Here is a 23,911-nt window from a genome sequence, read left to right on the forward strand (position 1 = left end):
ACGTTTTCAAGAGAATTGATTCCGGTCAAAGACAAGTGGATGTGTGCAATAATTTAGGACTGGCAGGTTCAACTGTAGGAACAATCATAAAAAAATAAAGAATCAATTTTAGCAGCTGGAAAAACAGCTGTTCCCCTGCAGGCAACTAAATTGACCAGGGCTAGGCCGGCTATTATGATTGAAATGGAGAAACTTCTACATAATTTTATTGAAGACAACATTCAACGTAGAATTCCGTTAAGTTCAATTATTATTAAAGAAAAAGCGAAGAGCCTATATGAAGATTTAAAAGAAGCTCAGCCCGAAAAAAATGTGGAACCATTTAACGCTAGTAAGGGCTGGTTTGATAGATTTAGAAAGCGCTATAACCTGCACAATGTAGCAATACAGGGAGAAGCTGCAAGTGCAGATCAACAAGGAGCCGAAACTTTCAAAAAATAATTTGTTAAAATTATTGAAGAGGGATGTTATACTGCTCAACAAGTTTTTAACATAGATGAAACAGATCTTTTTTGGAAACGAATGCCTAAAAGAAGTTTCATATCGAAAGAAAAAAAAACATGCCAGGCTTCAAAGCGGCGAAGGATCGGTTAACTTTGTTGTTGGGTGGTAACGCTGCGGGGGATTTTAAATTAAAACCCCTTTAGTTCACCATTCCGAAAATCCAAGGGCTCTTAAAGGTTTAGCTAAATCAAACCTACCTGTCATCTGGAAGGCTAATAAAAAAGCTTGGGTAACCAGACCACTTTTCATTGATTGGTATGCTGAGTTCTTCTGTCCTGCAGTGGAAAAATATTTTGCAAAAAATAACATTGGTTATAAAGCTATTCTAATCATGGACAATGCGCCAGGACACCCAAGCAAAGAGAGCTTAGAAGACTTGAACAATCACATAAAAGTTTTTTACATGCATCCAAACACTACGTCTCTGATCCAACCAATGGACCAAGGAGTAATTGCCACATTTAAAGCGTACTACATAAGGAACACCTTTCCCCAAGCTATTAAAGCCATCAACACTGAAAATGTACCGAGTTTAAAGGAGTTTTGGAAATCCTATAACATTAAAACTGCCATCTACAACATTTCAAGTGCCTGGGATGAAGTGACTCAGAAAACCATGAATGGAGTGTGGAGGAAAGTTTGGAAAAATTGCATAAAGCATTCCCAGGAACCTGATGATTCCGTTGAAAATGTTAAAACACAAATTGTTGAGCTCGGAAAAGAAGCAGGATTACACGAAATTAACAAAGACATCGTACAAGAGACGATCGACAACGACCGGGATGGCCTCTCCAATGAAGAACTAATGGAAATTATAAAAGAACAAGTTTGCTATTGAGGGAGATGATGATCAAGATACTATAGATGAAGAACCGATGAAGTCGCTGACTGCAAAAGGACTTAGTGAAGCTTTTGAACACTTCGAAAAAATGTGTGATTATTTCCGGGAGAACGACCCTGACATGGAACGGAGTGCCAAGGTAATAAGAAATTTGAAGAAAGAAATGAATCCCTATATGTTGTTGTACAATGAGAGGAAGAGGGACAAAGCACAACCCAAAATCGACACATTTTTCAGTCCAAAGTTACGAAAACTCAAGAGCACAGGGCCATCGAATTAATAAATTCATGATTTTCGTTAGTTAATTACCTCATAATTATATGTGTATATAATGTAGAATATTTTATATGTACAAAATTTTGAATATTAAATATTTTTAATCGACATTGGTGCATATTTTCACTACCATTTATTATTGATTAGAAAATATCCTATGGAATAGACCGCAACTCACAAATACATATGTTACCTTATGGGAATATGGCGCTCGCTTAGCGCGGATTCACTTAGTGCTCTGTTTTCCCGGAATGAACTATCAGCGTTAAGCGGAGGTCACCTGTAGTTGTATTTGTCGGAGACACACTGTTATCATTCGCTGTATTCAAGATATTGTAGGCCGACTCATGTTTTCAGGAGCTCACATTTTTCAATTCGAACAAAAATTTCATGAGGCGTGATAACGTGAGCAAAGGAGTACATTTCTGGAGATCATGACCATAAAACAATAAAAACAATTTGCAGTTCCTGGTTTATTGGGCTTTTCTGTTAGTGCAATCTAATTATAAATGGGTAGTAAACTCTATCTTATTGCATTTGCGATAATACTGATAAGCTGGAATTCTGTGGGTTTTTACTTTATTATGGTGAAATGTGTTTCCTCTTCCATGAAATCTTCAATCATATAAAAAAACATAAATAAAATTTCAGTATCTTCTCTTCATTCCTAATTTTTTAAGCTTCGTAAACTTGTCACACCGTATCTCACTTGTGCAATTTGCATACCGTATTTGTTATTGATTGCTTATCTTTTTTAGTTGCTATATTTACTGTAATATTTATGTCTTTATTAGAAATTTAAGAAGTTTAAACCTGTGTTAGCGATTTTATTGGGTTTCTAACTTTTTTAGTGTTTTACTTACCACACTGAACATTATTTCGAGTGCTCTTCCCCTTTCCCTATTTTTCCCATAAGCCATGTTGTTTTTAATGTGCGAAATGCCATAACAGAATTATAGCAGAACTGACTGTACTGGTGTAGTCAGTAGTATAAAAATCATCTGGCAGGCTGCAAAAAATAATGTGGCAGGTTGGCAAGGCCTGCCTTATACAATGGGATAATCACTGCCTTGTCCATGCTGGAAAAGTTCCTTATATCACTGACAGAACAATTTCAGTTCTAGCAGCTTGTCTGCACTGCTTATAGAACTTCATGTCAGACTGTGCAGTTGCCTCTAGGTCTCTTTCATTCTCCAGTTTGAGTTTGGTTCTATCTAGCTGGCATGTTATTCTTGGATTACTACTGCCCACATGCAGCACTTTGCATTTACCAATATTAAACTTCAATTGTTACTTCTCAGCCCTTCTGCCTAATTTTTCAAGGTCAAGCTGTAGTAGTATGTCTTGATTCCTGCCAACCTTTGTATCATATGCAAACTTGATGTGCCTTCATTAGTATCATTAATGAATATTATAAACAGTAAGTTCCCAGCACTGAACCCAGGACTATATTAATAACATTAGTTCAAGAAGAGCAGTGCCTATTTATGTTTGTTATTTGGTTTTTAGGAGCATTAGCAACTATGGCATATTGCTCCGGGGATATGTGGTGGTCATTCCCTGACCTTTCCGCATCCTCCATATTTGGTGGCTCACGGGTTCGAACCCCGGTCTAATCAAGAAGCATGTGCAACGCACTGCCTGTTTATAACCATCCTGTATGTGGAGTCACTGAGAGCAGCTAACACCTGTGGGACCAGTGCACTCTGCTGTGGTGGATCTTGTTGTGTCTTGTGTTGCATGATTGTAGTCTCCATCATTGTGCCAGGCAGCTGAGTGCTTAAAGGGTCTCCTCTATTTATTTTTTAAAAGGGCATCAAACCTTTTCTTAAGCCTGTCATATAAACCTATTAGAATGCCAACTTAATGCTTTGACATTGCAGACAGTTCCTTGCACTGTCTGCAATGATTTGCTAATAAGGCAATTGTCCCCAAATGTTATTTTACTAGCATCTAATAATAATGTGTATACCATACATACTATCCTATAAATAGACTATTTATATTCTGTATATTAGCCGGCCCCTTTCAAAATCGGCCATGTCGTAGGCAATGGCATGCCACAGAGACCACAACAAAAAAAAACTCCAAAAACTGCTGTTATACCACTGTGTGCCCTGCAAAATTAAATCTAAGAAAGAAGGGGGTAAACTTGGTCACATGGAATGTAAAAAGTTTGAAAGAAGGCAAGATGGATATGGTTATCAATGAAATGGAAAGGTATAAAATTGACATTTTAGGAGAAACAGAAGTCATGTGGACAGGACAAGGTCATTTCAAAACTGGAAATGGGTTTTTGGTTGTTTTTTTATGGAAGTGACCAAGTAAAAGAACATGGTGTCGCTGTCATTTTGAATAAGGAATGTTCAATATCTCTTCTTGGATACAATCCCATTAATAGTAGAATGATGGCGGTTAGACTTCAGAGCCAGCCAGTAAATCTCAGTTTTAGTTGCATGCGCATCAACATCCACAAATGGACGTTTATTATGAAAATCTCCAGTCAGCTCTTGATCTGGTCCTAAAAAAGAATGTTTTGGTACTCATGGGTAATTTTAATGCAAAAGTAGGCAAGACAGTTTCTTCCCATCCGGAATGTGGTAGGTTTAGTCTTGGTACTAGAAATGAGCGGGGTGAAAGTTTAATTGAATTTTGTTATCTTGAACAGTCTTGTATGCAACACCTGCTTTCAGCAGCACCCGAGAAGATTCTACACATGGAAATCTCCTGATCATAAAACGAGGAATCAGATTGATTATACAGCAAAAACACTTCCTGGAGCAGATTGTAGCAGTGATCATCAGCTACTCCACATCGTTCTCAAGCTGAAGCTGAACATAGCAACCTGTGCATCAATACATACAAGTTTGCAAAGCTTAAAAAATAAATATCAAATGTGTGAGAGCTATATTTTCCATTTACTGTAGTTGTATTTATCAGAGACACACTGTTGTCATTCGCTGTATTCACAAGATATTGTAGGCTGACTCATGTTTTCAGGAGCTCTCGTTTTTCAGTTTGAACAAAAATTTCGTGAGGCGTGATATTCATGAAAAATATCATGAATAAGGTTTTCCCTCGACGATTGGATGTAGAAAATATTCCAAATGATTATATGTGTGAAACAGGCAATCATTTTCAAGCTGTATTAGAATTAGATGACAATATGCTACCTGAGGAAATTTGAGAAAATACAAAAATCGTTATTAAGGAGTCAGCAAATAGACACATTAGAGAAAGGTCAAAGATCAGGAAGCCTTGGATTACAGAAGACACTTTTAAACTTATTGAACAAAGAAGAACTGCAAAAGCCCAGGGTGTACAAGGAAACAAAGAGTATCCGGAACTAAACAAAGTCATCAAGCGCTGTTTAAGCCAGGACAAACAGGATTATATCAATCGAAAGTGTAAAGAAATCGAATACCACAACAAATGAAACAACACTAAAATGATGTATGATGTAATTAAGTCCTTAAGACAAAAGTTCGGACCAAAACTTAATGTAATTAAGGACTCCAATGGGAAAATTTAAACAGAAGAGAACACAATCAAAGGAAGTTGGAAAGAATACTGTGAACACGAAACAGTGCCACTGAAGGAAGAAGTCGAAAAAGCCATCAGAGAACTAACGTGTGGCAAGCCACCTGGAATTGATGAAATCCCAGTGGAATTGATTAAAGCTACTGGTGTGAAGGGCGCAGAGTTTTTTTCATCAAATGATTCTAAAAATTTGGGAAACGGGACGGTGGCCATCAGATTGGAAGAAATCAATTTTCATCCCCTTACCAAAAAAAAGGAGATCTGAACGTTTGCTCAAAATACAGGACTATTAGCCTAATTTCTCACACTAGCAAGATTCTTTTTAAAATCATATTAAACAGAATCCCAAGAAAACTTGAAGAAGAAATGCCAGAAGAGCAAGTAGGTTTCAGAAGGGGTAGAGGAACCAGAGATCGGATCTTAAGTCCATAACTGATTATTGAAAAATGCAAAGAATTCAAATTTCCAGTCGTTTTGTGTTTTATAGATTATGCAAAAGCATTTGATTGTGTTCAACATGAGAAACTATGGGAAACAATGACTATTATGGGTTTCCCAATCCACATAATTCAGCTGATTAAGCTACTGTACCAAGAACAGGAAGGAACTGTGAGAACGAACATGGAAAACAGACTTTTTCACAATAGATAACTGTGTCAGGCAGGGCTGTATTTTGTCACCTCACCTTTTTAATCTTTGTGCCGAAAATATCATGTGTGAAGCTTTGGAAGATTTAGAGGCTGGCATCAAAATTGGAGGACTGAAGATAAACAACCTTTGTTATGCAGATGATACTGTGCTAATTTGTAATTCTAAGGATCATCTTAAAGAAACTCTGAGGAGTGTATGTGAAGCAAGTAAGAAAAAAGGGTTGTTTCTGAATGTGTGTAAAACTGAAATTATGATTGGTGATAATCTCGGTTCCATTAAAGTGAAGGTTAATGGCAAGATATCGAAGAAGTTGATGAATTTGATTACTTAGAGTCAAGAATAAATAAAAAATAGTGACTGCGCAAATGATGTAAAGAGACGACAGGCAATTGCTGAAACATTGGTCACTTATCTGATAAAATTATGGAGAGACCATGATCTGCCCCTAAAGACGAAACTGAGAATCATTGATTTGTTAATTTTTCCAGTTGTCACTTATGGATGTGAAGGATGGAATCTGAAAAGAGTTGACAGGAAGAAAATTGAAGCATTTGAAATGTGGTGTTACAGGAAAATACTGTGTATCTCTTACTTGGATCGAAGAACAAATGAGTGGGTATTGAATAAAATTGGCAGGCCTAAAATTCTTTTTCATATGATCAACAAAAAAAAAATCTCAAAGTTTTTTGGCCATATAGTAAGAAGGGAAAACTTTCTGTTGAAGAATATAATGGAAGGAAAAACTGGGGGGAAGAGGTGCAGAGAAAGACCTGCAACTAGGTGGAAGGATGGGATCAGTGAACTTCTGGGCATGACACTTTGCGATGCTGCTCGTATAGCACACGATCTATGCAGTTGGAGGAATTTGTTAGTGGCCACAACAGCTCTTCGGGGAGCTATGTCACTGGAAGAAGAAAAATATTATTTGTCAAATAATGCCTTAGTTAAGGAAATACAGTAAACCCCCGCTATTCACGGGAGTTACGTTCCTGAGAAATGCTGCGAATACCATAAACGTGAATACTGAGTTATGGCTCCCATAGTAATAAAGGGGTTCCATTCCAAAGTATGAAATATATAAGAAAAACTAGTCTAAAATTTTGTCTATGTATGTATTATATGTGCCTTCATAATATGACTATGTACATAGACGGTATGTAGTGAAATGCGAGCATAAGGCATCAAAATGGAAATAAGAAACAATTTAATATTAAATATAATATTTATTAGAAATTTCAAACAAATCTTTCAATCCAGCGCCTTTGCTATAGCTAAAACCTTATCCTGCCAGTGCTATCACCAGTGTCGCTAAAGTGTTGATAAAGGAGTTTTGCCTTTTCACGAATGATGAGTGAAATTAACAGAATTTTATTTTGAGTTCGGTCTTCTATCCACAGATTTAAAGCCTTTACCATTTTTTCTAATTTAACATCACGAGTTACAGAGCAAATTTTTGAAGCAATTAGCGCATTTTCATGGACACTACGGTGGATTTTTTCTTCCGATTTTTTGATTGATCGTACCGTTGACTCATTGATTTTATGTTTTGCCACTGAGGAGGCACTTTCACCATTAGAAATTTTGTCTACAAACTCAATTTTATTCACTAATGTCATCATCTTCTTTGATATTTTCACATTTCCCTTGTTATTCGTAGCCATATTTTTGTATGGGTTAGAAAGAACTTGTCCACAATAAAGCCACTTTCTTCCGTTAACACGCTCGAAAAAGTCTGTTTTACACTGGAAAACGCTAGATTTGTCACTTTTGTAAGCATATCAATTTATAAATTGATAAATTTATTCAATTTATAAGCATATAAATTAAAAGCAAATGACGAAACCTTCCATGACAAGCACATAACACATACTGAACAAGGATTAGCGAGAAACATCCACGCTCACGATTTTGTCACCCCTTTCCCCCACCCACTGAGCGCTGTTTTGACCGGGAAAGATGATTTAGCCACGCCCATGTTTTTTTATGGCAGAAAATGTTCACGGTGCTTTAAAATTCACGTGTTTTTAGGTTTCATTTTATATTAAGTCAGCAACCACGAATAGCGGGGGTTTAGTGTATAGTTTGTTGTAATTTTTATGTCCATGTAATGCTATTACATGTCATAACTTTTAGGCAACATCTCATGTAAGTTGTATATGTGACAATCAAGACCCTTAATTTTTAAATTTTGACATTCATATTATATTTTTTCTAGAGCCAGTAACAGCGAACTAAAATTATGTACTTATTCTTTTTTCATTTTGATCAATATGCTTAAGCTACTGTTACATTTCTTCAAAATTATTTTTACAGAAGCATATAAATTAATGTGCACTCAAGCCACACAGTCAATCTATATACAGAAGTATATAGATTAATCCTCCCTCCACCACACAGAATATTACACACACGCACACAATGGCCAAAACAATACGAACCTTTTGTACAGTCACAAACAGAAGAAAAGCAAATAAATGTATAGAAACACTGCAATGTGAGATGATGGCATGTGCCTTTTTGAGTATAAAGACCGCACAGGCTGTTTGACTGCAATAATCTGAAACCAGAATGCAAAGCTGTCGTGTTCTAAGAAGGACTGTACAGAAAACTAAGACATCCAGAGTGTAGCAAATAACATGAATTCAACTAAGCCAAGAACTGCTGTATTTCAACCTGTATCATACACAAGGAATCTAAAAAATTGTCTGTTGCCAGTCAACTGCCTTTTCAGAAGCCACTTTTTTCAGAGAAAATTAGAAAAATTTGCTTGTAGTTGTGCTGAGAACATTGAGATTGGAAAGTGGAATGATGGAAGAAAGTCATGTGGTCAGATAAATCATGATATACAGTCAGTCCTCGTATAGCACGATAGTTGTGTTCCTGGAAACCTTCGTGCAATATAAACAACATGCCCTATTGGAAAAATAGGGTTAGGTGCCGGATCACTCAAGATTGAACACACATTTGTAACCAAAACATTACCAAACACAATAAATAGTCGTAATAAAATACGTAAGAATTTTATTACGACTATTACATAATAAAATATTGCTAATGCTTTTGCTTCTATCGTAAGCAAACTTGTTTTTTGTTTGATTTTCTATCCAAACAGATGACAGCCGTTCCATCTCTTCCAATTCTTTGTGTCTTAATCTAATGGATTTTAATTACACTTTGAGTTGTTCCTGCTATGAAAGTTTTTATTTTCTCTTCATCCTTTGTAATTCTCGGCCTTGCCTCATTTAGGTCTGTAGCATGTGCAATATCACATGGTCTTTCATTTCGCTCAAAGCGTTTCCCAATTTCATATTTTTTTCTCTATCGACAGAAGCGGTCTGGCCATAAGCCTTACTGGGGAAACCCCGGTGGGCCAGAGCTCGGTGTGATTTTGGCCATAAACCATAGTATGAGGCCACTACAAATTTTCCCAGGTAAGAATTTTTGACCCAGTCTGCCTCTGTTTATCGATATTGTTTTTCTTTTTCTCTCTGAATCTGCAGTGTCTTCACCAGGACGCTTCCTTTTCATACCTTTTAAGTATTTTACTCATTTTTAGGGAATAAAGCACAATTACAAAACGAGGAGGCATGCTTGATGCGCGTGTGTAGCAACTGAATAAACAACACCGTAAAGGCAGAGATACACTATTAATACCTCACATTTTACTAAAGCACATTTCTAGCGGTTACTACCATAAAACAATAGAAACAATTTCCAGTTGTGTTTCTGCTAGTGGAATCTGTTATAAACTGGTAGTAAACTCGATCTAATTACATTTGCAATTATACCGATAGCTGGAATTGTCTTGGTTTTTACGTTATTATGGTGAAATTTGTTTCCCCTTCACTGATATAAAAAAACATAAATACATTTTCAGAATCTTCTCTTCATTCCAATCGTGTTGCGTTCGGTTGGGGTGATTCTGCGTTCGACTGCCATTTCTTGTAAACACAAAGACGAATCGTGCTTAAACGAATTTGGTTCGTGTTATACAGGGTGATTCACTACCGGTGTGACAAACTTGCAGGAGGTGTAGGGGGCACAAAGACAAATCGGAATCACATAGCATTGCAGGGTTCGAAATGCCTTCGTCATGCGGGAGGTCCCGTGAACAAAGAAGCAAAGAAAAAGAACAGAAACAGCAACTCGTTAGTGTAACAGAAATCATTTTAATGACAAGTTTTACATTGGCATAAAGCCATGCTACAGATGGTGTTCGAAAGTTCGACCAGAAGCAGTCACACAGGCTTCACAGCGCCGCCGCATGGAATCCTTAACATTCTGGAAGATTCCTTGCATGTCTCGAATCTCTCCGGCAGCTACAGAGATGCGAGCGACGAGGTCTTCAACTGAATCAACATGGGTCTCATACACCAATGTCTTCATTTGATCCCAGCAGAAGAAGTCCAGGCACGATAGATCCGGCGATCTAGCAGGTCAATGAACCAGACCACCACGACCTATCCAATGCAGTCCAAATGTAACGTTTAGGTGTTGGCAGACGTGTAATGTGGGGGAGCCCCATCATGCTGGAACCACATTGAGCGGCACAACGACTGAGGAACATGTGCTTCTCCAACAAGTTCGGGCAGGACTTGCTGTAGAAAGATCAAGTGTGCCCTACCGTCCAGATGAGGGGGCAGAAGGTACATTCCAATGAGGTAGTCTCCAGCAATGCCGGCCCAAACATTGACAGAGAAACGGCATTGAGTTGCACATGTTTGCGTACCATGGGGGTTCTCCAAAGCCCACAAATGGGCATTATGTTGATTGAAGGTTCCCTCTCTAGTGAAACTTGCCTCATCCGTGAACAATACGGACGCAGCAAATGCGCTGTCTACTGCACTCTGTTGAAGAAACCAAGTAGCAAAAGTCCTCCGGAGTGGATAATCCACAGGCTCCAATGATTGGACGCATTGCAGATGGTATGAACTCATTTGGTTTGTTGACAGTATCCTCCATACAGTGGATTGGGAAATATCCAATTGTTGGCCTATTGCTCGAGTACTCGTACTCAGATTGCCTTCTGCAAGACATAGGACATTCTCCTCATTGTGTGGCGTCCTCGTCGTTCGCTCTCAATTCATGGTACCTCTCGTGAAACAACCAGTCTCACGTAACCTTCTGTGCACACGTGCAAAAATCGTATGATGAGGAGCACACGCCTGTGCGGAAAACGTTCCTGGTACAAGTGCAGAGCGCCGCACCCATTACAGTCTGCAGCTCCATACGCGAGGTGCATGTCGGCCAGTTCAACGTTTGAATACTCGTCTATCCTACTGCCTCGGGAACCAGTTCGCAAATGCTGACTTCCAGCGGGATCGCTGTTCACGCGACCTCCCGTTCAACGTCCTCTACCGCATAACGAAGGCATTTCGGACCCTGCAATGCTATGTGATTCCAATTCGTCTTTGTGCCCCCTACACCTCCTGCAAGTTTGTCGCACTGGTAGTGGATCACCCTGTATAAGATATCGTTTCCCTATTTAAAAATCGTGTATGATCGAATTCGTGTAGTGTAAACACGTGTTATACGAGGACTGACTGTACTTTGTTTTGCACTGAGGGTAGGCAGAGACTATTGCAAAACCACACGAAGCAGTGGACCCTACTTGTCTTGTCTTGTTTTGTTAAGACAACCCAAGCAGCTGTCAGTGATATCATGATATGGGGAATGTTCTCTTGGTGCAGACCTGGTCCGTTGATACAAGTGAAGGTCAAATGTCAGTCAAGGAGTACTTGAATTTTGTATCAGATCTGCTACACCTTTATCCCAAAGATGATCGCCACTTTAGGGATGACAGTGCAACAGAGTATCATGCCAGAATTGTGCACGGATAGCTTGGAAACATGGCATGGATTTCCACCATCTTCCCAGGCCCGCACATTCACCTCTCAGTGTTATTAAGAATGTGGGATATTCTGGAGAGAGCAATTCAACAATGAAGTCCTCTTCCTTCACCTTTGTTGCAGCACATGATAATTGGCTGGAAGAATGTTTACAATTAGATCAAAACACAATAAGACATCTTATAGAATCCATGCTTTGCTGTACACTTGCTATTATTCAAAACAAAGGTAGCCCTCAAAACAAATAATGGTTCATATTTCTTTTTGCCAGTGTGTGATAATAGTTGAAGTTCTTATGGGATATTAACTTAATTTTCTTTAGATCATCATATTTATAGTATTTGTTCCTAATTGCTTAAAGTTTTTTTTTTTTTTTAATTAAAATTTGAAGGAAATGACAGAAGAGGAGAGGAAGCTAATAACCAGTCTAGCAAAATGCTCATTTAAAAAAATTCATGAATATTTTAAACAAAAATCAGAAGAAAGAAAAAATATATCCAAGGAAGAAAAAGCAGTAAGTGCATGTACATATATTGTATACACACATTTTCAGGAATTTAATTTTACTGTAAACTTCACACTAACTCTTTGCTTGTCAATAAAAGTTCATATTAGTTAAAAAAACAGCTTAGATAATTGAAGGCCAGACAATTAACCTCTGAGCAAGCACATTTAGTTTTGTAACTGAAGTTGGCATCAGGGAATACTAGGTATTCACTGAATTTAACTGTATGCAGCATGGACATTTATGACTGTCTCATTAATTTAATTAATTATTATTTTTTATTTATTTATTTTTTTTTTTACATAGGAGAATTTTGAGCCTTACATATCTGACAAGGTTGTAAGAGGTTGCCATTATCACTACAAAAATTTGCAGAAAATTTAAATCTCTATTCAGTCCATTAAAAAAGGCACCTCCGTAGCCAGGTGGGCAGGAGCAGCAGTGCGTAGCACACGCTTCTTGATTAGACTGGGATTCGAGCCCAGTACCACCAAATGCGGAGGATGCGGAAATTTCAGGGAATGACCACCGCATATCCCCAGAGCAATATGGCCTTAGTTGCTAATGCTCCTAATAACTAAATAACAAACAAACCATTAAAAAAAAAAAAAAATGCAGGAATCATCATTTACTTATTGGCCTTAAATTCCCTATTCCAGGATAGGCTTCACAGATCTTGCATTTCTAGCCCCCACTTAGCTTCCAGTCCATCTCTCTATCTTTTACACGGCCTATCTCTATTCCTCCTTTCTTTCACTTTAAATACAAAAACTGTTATTGGATTTCTTCCCTTTCTCCCCATACATGTTTAGATCAGTTTAATCCCCTTCTTGCTATCCTATTCAACTGCAAACATGCTTTAAACTGCTAATTCCATTTTACTTTCCAATGTTTTCTCTCTCTCTCTCTCTCTCTCTCTCTCTCTCTCTCTCTCTCTCTCTCTCTCTCTCTCACAGATAATCCACAATTCCACCAACCAGTTCAGCATTCTCATTTTAGTTGCCATTAACAACATAATCTCTTCTTTTTCTCTATGTCAGCCTTTTAGATAGAATTCTTTTATCATACATAACACTCACTAATTCCTTCCATTTCTGCCATTAATCCTAATCCTAACCTCCAGAAGATACCCATCGTCCTCACTCTGCATACCCCTAGGTATTTAAACTTAGTAGTAGTAATGGCAAATGATGCAAGAAAGCAAGCTTATATAGCATCAGCCAAAAAAGAAAAAAATTAGTGTATACCCATTCGTACCCACCAAGAATTTGTGTAGTTCTTTCTTGAATTTATTCAGCCCATCTACTTCTACAACAACAGATGGAAGCCTATTCCAACAATCAACCTGCAACCATGCTTCCTCGGCAAGTGGAAGAATGCTATTAACATTCAGCTTACTCAATCCATTCACGGCTATAAACATTGCAATCAGATCTCCCTGCAGGTGCCTAGTCGCAGACTGAAGTCTCTCTCCCTCCCTCCCTCCCTCCCAGGTAAGAGTACCTATGGGGGTAGGGAGAGAGAGAGAGCAAGAGCGCCTTTTATTCTGGTTCCCTTCTGCACCTTTTCCAATGCACCAATAAAATCCAAACCAACCAACCAACCAACCAAAAATCTGCACCCTTTCCAGCAGATCTACATCACTTTTTAAAGTGAGTCATCCAGACCTGTAGATGGTATTCATGATGTGGTCCAGCCATGGCCTTATACAAAGGGATAATTACTTTGTTATCCCTGCTAGAAAAATTTCTCCATATCATTGACAAAAACCCCGTGAGCTGTCCTTGCACATGTCTACTCTGCTCAGAGAATTTAATTTCTGACTACACAGTTACCCCCGATCTTTTTCATTCTCCACTATCCTGAGTGTAGTGCCATAAGTTACTCTGGGGTTCCTGCAACCCATACGCAGTATCTTGCATTTGTCAATGTTAAACTTCAACTGACATTTCTCAGCCCATCGACCCAATTTTCTTAGGTCTTGTTGCAGTAGGCTGTTGTTAACCACCCTGCCAACCTTTCTATCATCTGTAAACTTAGGCATTAATCCTGATATACCTTCATCAATATCATTGACTTAGTTTTATTAGGGGACTCCATTGTCATGGAAAAATGGAAATATTTTTTGTAATAAGGATAGGTGGACTAGAACCAGGGTATATCTGCCAGGAGCAACTCTTAATGATATCACCAACAGATTGTCACATTTTAAGGGTGGTAAAGAGAATATTATTATTCGTGTGGGGACTAATGATATTAAACATACAAGATCTGGCGATTTAGACAAATATAGGACCATGCTGAAGAAATGCCACAAGTTAGGTCACAATGTCTATGTGTCTGCAATTCTGCCCAGGCATGATAGGAGGGATTATATGCTGAAAGTCTTGTGGATTAACCCAAGGCTTGAAGGACTCTGCAAAGCTTTTGCGGGGAAATTTCTATCAGCTTGGCCCACACTTGTAGGTAGAAGGAATCTGTTTTGTAGAGACATGATACATTTAAACAAAGGTGGTGCAAGAGTTTTTGCCAGTATTATTGAGGATACATTAAAGGAAAACTGCTTTAATGTATGTAAAATGACAGGGAAACTGCTAGTTTGGCGAGTCAAGGGTAATATAGATACTCGTTTATCTGATAATATTGGTCAAATTCATGCTGGCACATATCTCAAGTTCTTGTTTGTTACCACCACAGAACATATTAGCAAGATGGGCGAAGGTAAAGAAAGCCTGCACGAGTAGCATGCAAAAGTTCGATGGAATTTACCAGTAAAAGTACTTTGCCATAACAGCATTTGTATTGTTGCTTTCCCAGTAAACATACAGTGGGTGTTATCAGTCAGGAGTAGAAATTGAATCCCATGGGAGATTGAAATCCTCCCGAAGTGGAGGAGGTAACCTGACCTTTTTGCTTTAGCAATTACAGTCTGCATAATTACAGTCTACCATATATATACTTCATTCCAAAATTCCATAAAAAAACCAATAGGATTCAGATTTATAATGTCAGGCAAGAATAGTTATGTATACAAACCAGGCAAAACTCTTGAACAGCTACCATGACCCTTGTTGAACATCATACAAAATAGCAGAATTATAGGCCACAACTTACCAGTATTAAAATCCTTACAGAATAACAACATTTCCAGTATACAAACTTTTGACTTCCTCAGCTTATTTACAAGTATTAACCAAAACAAGCTAAAAACAGTACTCAAAGATATATACGCAAAATATAGAGAGAATATAACCTGCAATACCAACTACTGGAACAACCTATTGACCCTATATATCTCCAATAACTTTGTATACAACGGCAAGACAGTATATCTACAAACTAACAGAACAGCTATGGGAAGTCATGCATAATAGTAAACCTATATCTATATTGGTCTGAAAACTCATTTCCACAGGAGCTTAACTTCTACAGATATATAGATGACCTCATAGTTATTAACTGCCCTAACTTCATCAAGGAATATGGACACTTATACCCCAAAGAACTCAAACTGGAAAAAACAAACAACAATGATACTACAGTCTATTTCCTGGATCTTGAAATTAGTGATAAATAACAAATCTACCATCAACCTGTACAACGAACATGATGCATTTAATTTTAATATAGTCAACCTCACACAGTGGCATTCCAGTATATCTAGAGGAGTGCACGCCAATGTTATACTAGCGCAAAGTATCAGAATAGTAACCATCTGCGGCACCTCCATAGCCAGGTGGGCAGGAGCAGCAGTGCATAGCACACGCTTCTTAGCATTAGTAGAGACATTTGATGCAAGAAAGCAAGCTTATGCAGCATCAGCCAAAAAAAAAAAAAAAAAAAAAAAACACTTCCACTTCACCCCTCTGTTCATTCGAAATACCTGTCCAGCTGAGCCTTAAACTTATTTAGGCTATCAACTTCCACGACAAGGGATGGAAGTCTGTTCCACCAACCAACTACCCGCTGGCTAAAGGCAAATTTCCGCACGTCTATCCTACATCTGTCTTTCCTCAATTTGAATTTATGCCCTCTCAGGAGGCGTCTCCGTAGCCAGGTGGGAAGGAGCAGTAGTGCATAGCACACGCTTCTTGATTAGACCGGGGTTCGAGCCCATCACCACCAAATACGGACGATGCGGAAAGATCATGAAATGATCACCGCATATTCCCGGAGCAATATGGCCTTAGTTGCTAATGCTCCTAAAAACCAAATAACAACAACAGCCCTCTCAGGTGATTATTCTGAGCAAGAGGAAGAATCCCATCAGCATTGAGCATGCTCAAACCATTCGAGGCTTTATACACCTCTATCAGATCACCTCGCTGGTGCCTTCTTGATTAGACCGGGGTTCGAGCCTGTGACCACCAAATACGGAGGACGCGGAAAGGTCAAGGAATGACCACTGCATATCCCCAAAGCAATATGGCCTTAGTTGCTAATGCCCCTAAAAACCAAATAACAATAACAAGAGCAACCATCTGCAGCAATAAGGAAATAACCATCAGTAACATAAAGATGCTAGACAAAAAACTGACAAACAACCTTTTTCCTACAGCATATCTTCGCTATCACTTCTGTAAAGCCCTCAACATCGTGAAACATAAACTATGGGACATCAATATAGACAACATAATCCGCAATAATTGATTACAAAGACCCATTTACACCAAGTTTGTAAATAGTATATATACAATACACTAGGCATCTGTGGTGTCTTACAGCTTAGAAAACCTGTACCCACCAATTGGCCTAACATGGTGTATTAACCATGTATATAATTTAATTTAATTTAATTTAATTTTCATTTCATTGTCTATCTATCATATTTTTCTCACTTGCACAACTGACCTTAAATACATGATGTACTCGCTGCCAGACCTTCGTTCAGGGTCCTAACTATAGAAACGGGTTAGCAACCCCGAACTACCCGAGCCCAACTAGTTACCTCTACTTCATTCATCTTTCTGCTTTACTTGCTACTACTTCTTATGTCCTGTGAGCCATTAGTTTATCGAATGCAACATGCGGTATATTGCCTTCTTACTGAATCTATTTTTCGCCTTAAAGTTTAGCTTGTTTTCACTGCTTCTTTGTAAACCATTATATCTTTCAACTATCCTGGGCAGTTTGGGCACCATGTATTTAGCAGCATTCATCACCACATATTGCATTTTAATTTATACATCCAACTAGCCTACAGACACCATACCATGCAATTTTTTTTTTTCCCCACGGCATTTTATAATGCTAGGAACTGCTAGCGTACCTATGCATAAATATACTGGCACGTCGCCATCTTGGTCATGTGGTCATTTTCTGTCTTACAAGGTAACGGTAAGTTCCTTTCTTCTTGCCTATCCCTACATTCTGATATCATTACTTTAGTTTTTTTCAATCTTTTTACTTGCTTCTGTAAGATCATCCATGATCTGTATGCCCTACGTCATATAATTGCATTTATTGGCACATTTTATTAAACCTTATTCTTGCTGCAAATTTTCAAATTTCGTTCTTAACACGTGTCTACATCACACATGCACCATAGCAAACAGAACATCTCGGAAACAGAAGCAAGAACATTGCCGTTTTTCTCATAATTTCGGTGGATGGCCTCTGATAAAGACACTGAAATTGTGAAAAACACTGCAATGTAATCTTATTTTGGTTGACTTTTCATTTCTTATTTTAATTTCTTGCCAACTATCTGTCTCTTTTACATATCTTACCATATATCGCTACATTCCTTATCCATTTAGTCGAGAACACTTCTGGTATATACCGTAGATTCAATAGGATTAAACAAAATCTTCTTCGCAGTTTCTACATAATATACAGGGTGTCTCAAAAATACACGGCATAACTTCAGGAATGAGTTCCTCATATGTAGACAATGTTAATGTTTTATATCAACATAGTTCCGGAAATTCTTGGTTCCCAAGTTATTGACGGGAAAGTCTTATTTCCCGCAGGTGATTTCCGTCATCACAAGGTACTGACAGAATCTGCTGGTTTTCCATTTTGACCATGTACTCAAATCAGGAACAAGTGAGTATGCACTTTATGTAAGGTTTAACAGATGGCAATGCTCTAGAGGCTCGTCGTTTGTACCACGAAAGATTCCCAGAGCGAGGATGTCTAGACAGGAAAACGTTTTAAGGTATCCATCGCTGCCTTTGTGAATATGGGACCTTTACACCCCATGCTGCCGACAGAGAACGACCAAGATCTACGACTCCTGAAGTAGAGGAGGAGATTTTGGATGTTGTGCATGCCACTCCTGGAATCAGCACACGCAGAATAGCAATGCAACTGGCTATTCAACGTTTGACTAATTGGAGAGTGTTGCGAGAACACCAACTATATCCTTACCATCTGCAACGGGTACATGCCTTGTCACCAGCAGATTACCCTGCGCGAGTAATGTTCTGCCAGTGTTTCTTGCAGCAGTGTGGTACAACTCTTCACTTTCCTGCCTTAGTGATATTCACAGATGAAGCACAGTTCACACGAGAAGGAATCCAAAACTTTCACAATCAGCATGTATGGGCTGAGGAAAACCCACATGCAATTCTTCCATAACATCACCAACAGCGGTTCGGCCTCAACATCTGGGCGGGTGTTTTTGGTGATAAGTTATTTGGGCCCTATGTACTTCCAAACAAACTCACAGGGCAGGCGTACAGAAACTTTCTGGAAAACAACATGCTTGATTTCTTGGACAACATACCACTGATCATTCATCAACAAGCACACTTCATGCACGATGGTGCTCCCGCACATTTTAGCCACCTAGCCCGCAATTACCTAAATCGAAGGTTTCCTGGTCAGTGGATAGGTAGAGGTGGACCAACTGCCTGGCCTCCATGCTCACTGATTTAAACCCACTAGATTTCTTCTTGTGGGGCCATTTAAAGTCATTGGTGTATTTGACATCCGTTAGCAGATGTGGAAACTCACCACAATCAAATTGTGGAAGGTTGTGAGACAATACGAAACATGCCAGGAATTTGGCATCGTCTTCGCATGTCCACGAGACGTCGATATGAGGTCTGTATTCAGGCAGAAGGTGGACATTTTGAACAATTACTACAAAGTGATGTAAACAGTTAAGTGTCATAGGCCGGGTGGGTAAAGTGCTCGCCTGGCAACCCAAAGGTCGCGGGTTCGAATCCCGCCTCGGGCTTGGATCAAAGTACTGCAAAAACCGTGGGAGGTGCATTATGGCCACAGAAGCCGATGCGCAACAACTATAACTAACTAAAAAAAAAAAAGTGTCATAGATAGACCTTCAAAACTCGGAAACCAAGCATTTCCGGAACTATGTTGATATAAGATATTATTATTGTCTACATATGAGGAACTCATTCCTGAAGTTATGCCTTGTATTTTTGAGACACCCTGTATATATAAAAGTATGTATTAATAGATACATTTGATAAAGTATGCTGAAAGAATATATTAGGCAAGGGATGCAATGTTGAAAGAACAGTAAATAAGTCAAAGGATACAGAACTAGTTTATCAGTAAAGTACTGATATCATATATTTGGATCTTAAAAAGGCTTTTGATACTGTTGCACATGGAAGACTGCTGTACAAATTGGAGGCAAATTGCTGCTATGGATAAAGGAGTGGTTGAGTGGGAGAAGACAGAGAGTGGTAATCAATGGACACTGCTCATCGTGGACTAATGTTATTAGTGGAGTCCCTCAGGGCTCAGTGTTGGGTCCATTATTGTTTTCTGTATTTATAAATGATATTGATGATGGTATATCAAGCTTAATGTCCAAGTTTGCAGATGATACAAAGGTTGGCAGGGTTGTCAAGGACACTACTGACACTATGCTGCTGCAACAGGATCTGGAAAGGGTCCATTATTGTTTTCTGTATTTATAAATTATATTGATGATGGTATATCAGGCTTAATGTCCACATTTGCAGACAATACGGAGGTTGGCAGGGTTGTTAATGACAGTACGCTGCTGCAACAGGATCTAGAAAAGTTGAGCAGATAGGCTGAGAGGTGGCAACTGAAGTTTAACATTGACAAATGTAAAGTACTGTATATGGGTAGCAGTAACCCCAGAGTAACGTATCAACTGTGTGGTACTACACTGACAGTGGTAGAGAATGAAAAGGACCTGGGGATAATTGTGCAGGCAGATATGAAGTTTTCTGAGCAGTGCAGATGGTTTGCAAGGATATCTCATGGTGTCTTGTCAATGATATATGGAAAATTTTCTGGCAGGGATAAGGAGGTGATTATCCCCTTGTATAAGGCAATGGTCAGGCCACACCTTGAGTACTGTATACAGGTCTGGAAGCCTCATTTTAGAAAGGGTGTAGAGCTGTTGGAACGAGTACAGAGAAGGGCAACAAGATTAGTGAATGGAACGAATGGCTGCTCTTATGAAGAAAGGCTTAATTAAATTTTGCAGATTACTGTGTCTGGAGACTAGGCACCTGCAAAGTGATTTGATTGAGGTGTATAAAGCCTTGAATGGTTTGAGCATGCTCAATGCTGATGAGATTCTTCCTCTTGCTCAGAATAATCACCTGAGAGGGCATAAATTCAAATTGAGGAAAGGCAGTTGTAGGATAGATGTGTGAAAGTTTGCCTTTAGCCAGTGGGTAGTTGATTGGTGGAACAGACTTCCATCTTTTGTTGTGGAAGTTGATAGCTTCAATAAATTTAAGGCTGAGCTGGACAGGTATTTGGAACGAATGGAGGTGTGAAATGGGAGCTTTTTTTTTTTTTGCTGATGCTGCATAAGCTTGCTTTCTTACATCATATGCCTCTGCTAATGCTAAATCCAATGATGAAAGAACATGAAATAATTCCAAGGATATGAATAACTGGGTGATTTTAGAACCAATGTATCCTTTTACTTATTTACTGTTGTTTCAACATTGGATTCTTAATACATCCTTTCACTTTTGGATTTATACTTGAAACTACCTTTGGATTTAAGACATTCTGTCAATTACAGTAATCATTACTGTAATTGACAGAACTGATATACATTTTGGACAACAGATTATAATTATTAATCTAACTCTCTCTCTCTCTCTCTCTCTCTCTCTCTCTCTCTCTCTCTCTCTCAGAACATTGTGATTCTTCACATATTTCCTTCTTTCTGTGCTTAGATATGTAAGCAATTACTCCCCTAATTGGTAATTTTTCGATTTATATGAGATTATACAACTTTTTATCACCGCTTTGGTCAATGCTTTTTATTTATCTGTGAACTGTTATATGTTTATTTTTGTATATCTTATGACTTTATTACAGTAAAGTCCTATTATTCCAACCACATTTCTTTTTTCCAACACTTATCTTATTTATCTCCATGCATTTATTTGTTCAAAATATGACAATAGAGGTCACTTTTCCCATCTTTTTCCATTTCTTCACAGCTCTTTAAAAAGCCCGTTATGCTGCTATAAATTGCTTCATCATGTAGCTATGTTACTAATGTGGTTATCGTTGACATGCAATCATCTACCCTACTAAATATGTGCACTGTATTTCCATGCATTTTTCCTTCAGCCACGTATTATTTTCCTGCCAGCTTACTTCTGCTACGCATCAAACTCAGGTATTGTTCACTTTTGTTTTCAGTTCGTTTCTTGGCGTGTCTCAACATACATGTTTGTGTTTTTTGCACCTGCTTTTTGCTTGCAATACATGCATTTGGTATTAGCTCCCTTTTATACTAACACTTACAAAGCCAGAGCCCTTACTATAAGGTTGGGCTTCACAACTCCAGCAGGCGCCTCCGTAGCCAGGTGGGAAGGAGCAGCAGTGCGTAGCACACACTTCTTGATTAGACCGGGGTTCGAGCAGTCACCACCAAATATGGAGGATGCGGAAGGGTCAGGTAATGATCACCGCATATCCTGGAGCTATATGGCCTTAGTTGCTAATGCTCTTAAAAAAAAAAAAAAACAACCAAAACAACTCCAGCTAGCTCAGTGTGATTTAATAACTTTCTATTTGCTTTTTATCTGTCTACTATCTATTTCTACTTTTCTTCCTGTTCATAAAACTATTAGCGTATACGAGGGTGATACGAACATTCCTACTATCCTCCTTCTATTGCTATTTTTGTCTTTATTTACTTAACTGCTCCTGTTTCCCTTCTCTATCCTCAATTTAATATCTCACCCTATACCATGTACTTGTTCCAAATTATTTAATTCTGATTTCCACAAAATTACAACATTTAAATCCTAAACAAAATTCTATATATTTTTATAAAAAACACCTTTTCCCATTCTGAAAACACTTAACTACATTTTCTTCTAACTTGGTCCTTATTTTTACCTTAATAATTGATACTGCGTTGAGACTACCCTGTCCATACTGTATAAGAATGCTAATTTCATTTTTTTGCTTTTTAACCTTTCTTCTACTACTATAGACAAGTATAGAAATGCAGTTCCTGATACATGGTCAGGTGTAGTCTCCTGATGAAATACCTGACCGTGTATCAATATTTACTTCAGCTGCTATCAGATTCTGCATATTTGCCTTACCTGTATTCGACTTTTATCTAAATATGTCCCCCCATATCAGATGACAGCTTTACCATTTTTTATTTTTTTTTTGTATTGTATTGTATTGTATTTTACCTTATTATTAATAATTTTACTTTTCAGTTCACTCACCTCCTATTGGCTTTGTAATTCAGCCCATAATTTTCTTAATTCAACATAACTTTTAGGATATTAACATTCTTAAACCTTTTACATATCTACTACTATAAGGGTAAGGATGGTAGAAAAAGAAAAAACTTCTTTTCTACTATCCTTATCCTTCTAGTTACTGGCACTGTGTAATTTTCACTACATATGCATACTTTATCTAATATATCTATTCATACATATATATACTTTTGCATCCTTTAATGCTGCTTTGCACTTTTAGGTGCATCTGTCATACCTGACTTGTTAATTTTTCATTAACTGGAACCTTTTTTCATTCACTGAAACTTTTATAATTACATTTAATATATATATATATATATATAAGCATGTAAGAATAGATAAATCTGATGAAGTTTGCATAGATGGAGGTGAAAATTACACAGAGTGCCAAGGACTAGAAGGGTAAGGATAGGAAAACGACGTATTGTAGATTTGTAAAAGACAAAAGAATGTTAATATCCTAAAAGTTGTGATGAATTAAGAAAATTATTCAAAGCCAATCAGACATGAGGGAGCTGTAAAGTAAAATGATTAATACCAAATGATTAAACAAAATAAAGTAAAATAAAAGGTGGTAGAGCTGTCATCAGATATAAGTGGGCAGATTTAGTTATAAATCGAAAACAGGGATAGCAAAAAATGAAAAATCTGATGTCAGCTGAAGAAAATATTGATACATGGTCAGGTATTTCATCAGGAGACTACACCTGACCATGTATCAGGAACTGTGCTTCTGTACTTGTCCATAACAGTGGAAGAGAAGTGAAATAAAGCCAAAAAGCAAAAAGAATAAAATTAGCTTATTCTCTTAGCATTAGTAGAGGCATTTGATGCAAGTAAGCAAGCAAGCTTATGCAGCATCAGCCAAAAAAAAAAAAAAACCACTTCCACTTCACCCCTGCGTTCGTTCAAAATACCTGTCCAGCTGAGCCTTAAATTTATTTTAGGCTATCAACTTCCACAAGACGGGATGGAAGTCTGTTCCACCAACCAACTACCCGCTGGCTAAAGGCAAATTTCCGCACATCTATTC

The 23,911-nt window shown here is 38.1% G+C and overlaps 1 protein-coding gene across 1 annotated transcript in view; it reads left to right on the forward strand.

The window, feature by feature from the left end:
• The window catches only part of LOC150082804 (DNA topoisomerase I, mitochondrial-like), a 214,617-nt gene that overhangs the window by 125,673 nt on the left and 65,033 nt on the right, over window positions 1-23,911 (forward strand). The window contains exon 7 of the mRNA XM_090378288.1: window positions 12,053-12,175. Within this exon, the coding sequence (XP_090234414.1) occupies window positions 12,053-12,175 (123 nt within the window). The remainder of the gene's footprint in view (window positions 1-12,052; window positions 12,176-23,911) is intronic.

This window comes from Mastigoproctus giganteus, chromosome 7, assembly GCF_048544385.1.
Source record: "Mastigoproctus giganteus isolate SK-2022 chromosome 7, ASM4854438v1, whole genome shotgun sequence".
In the NCBI taxonomy this organism is placed as follows: domain Eukaryota; kingdom Metazoa; phylum Arthropoda; class Arachnida; order Uropygi; family Thelyphonidae; genus Mastigoproctus; species Mastigoproctus giganteus.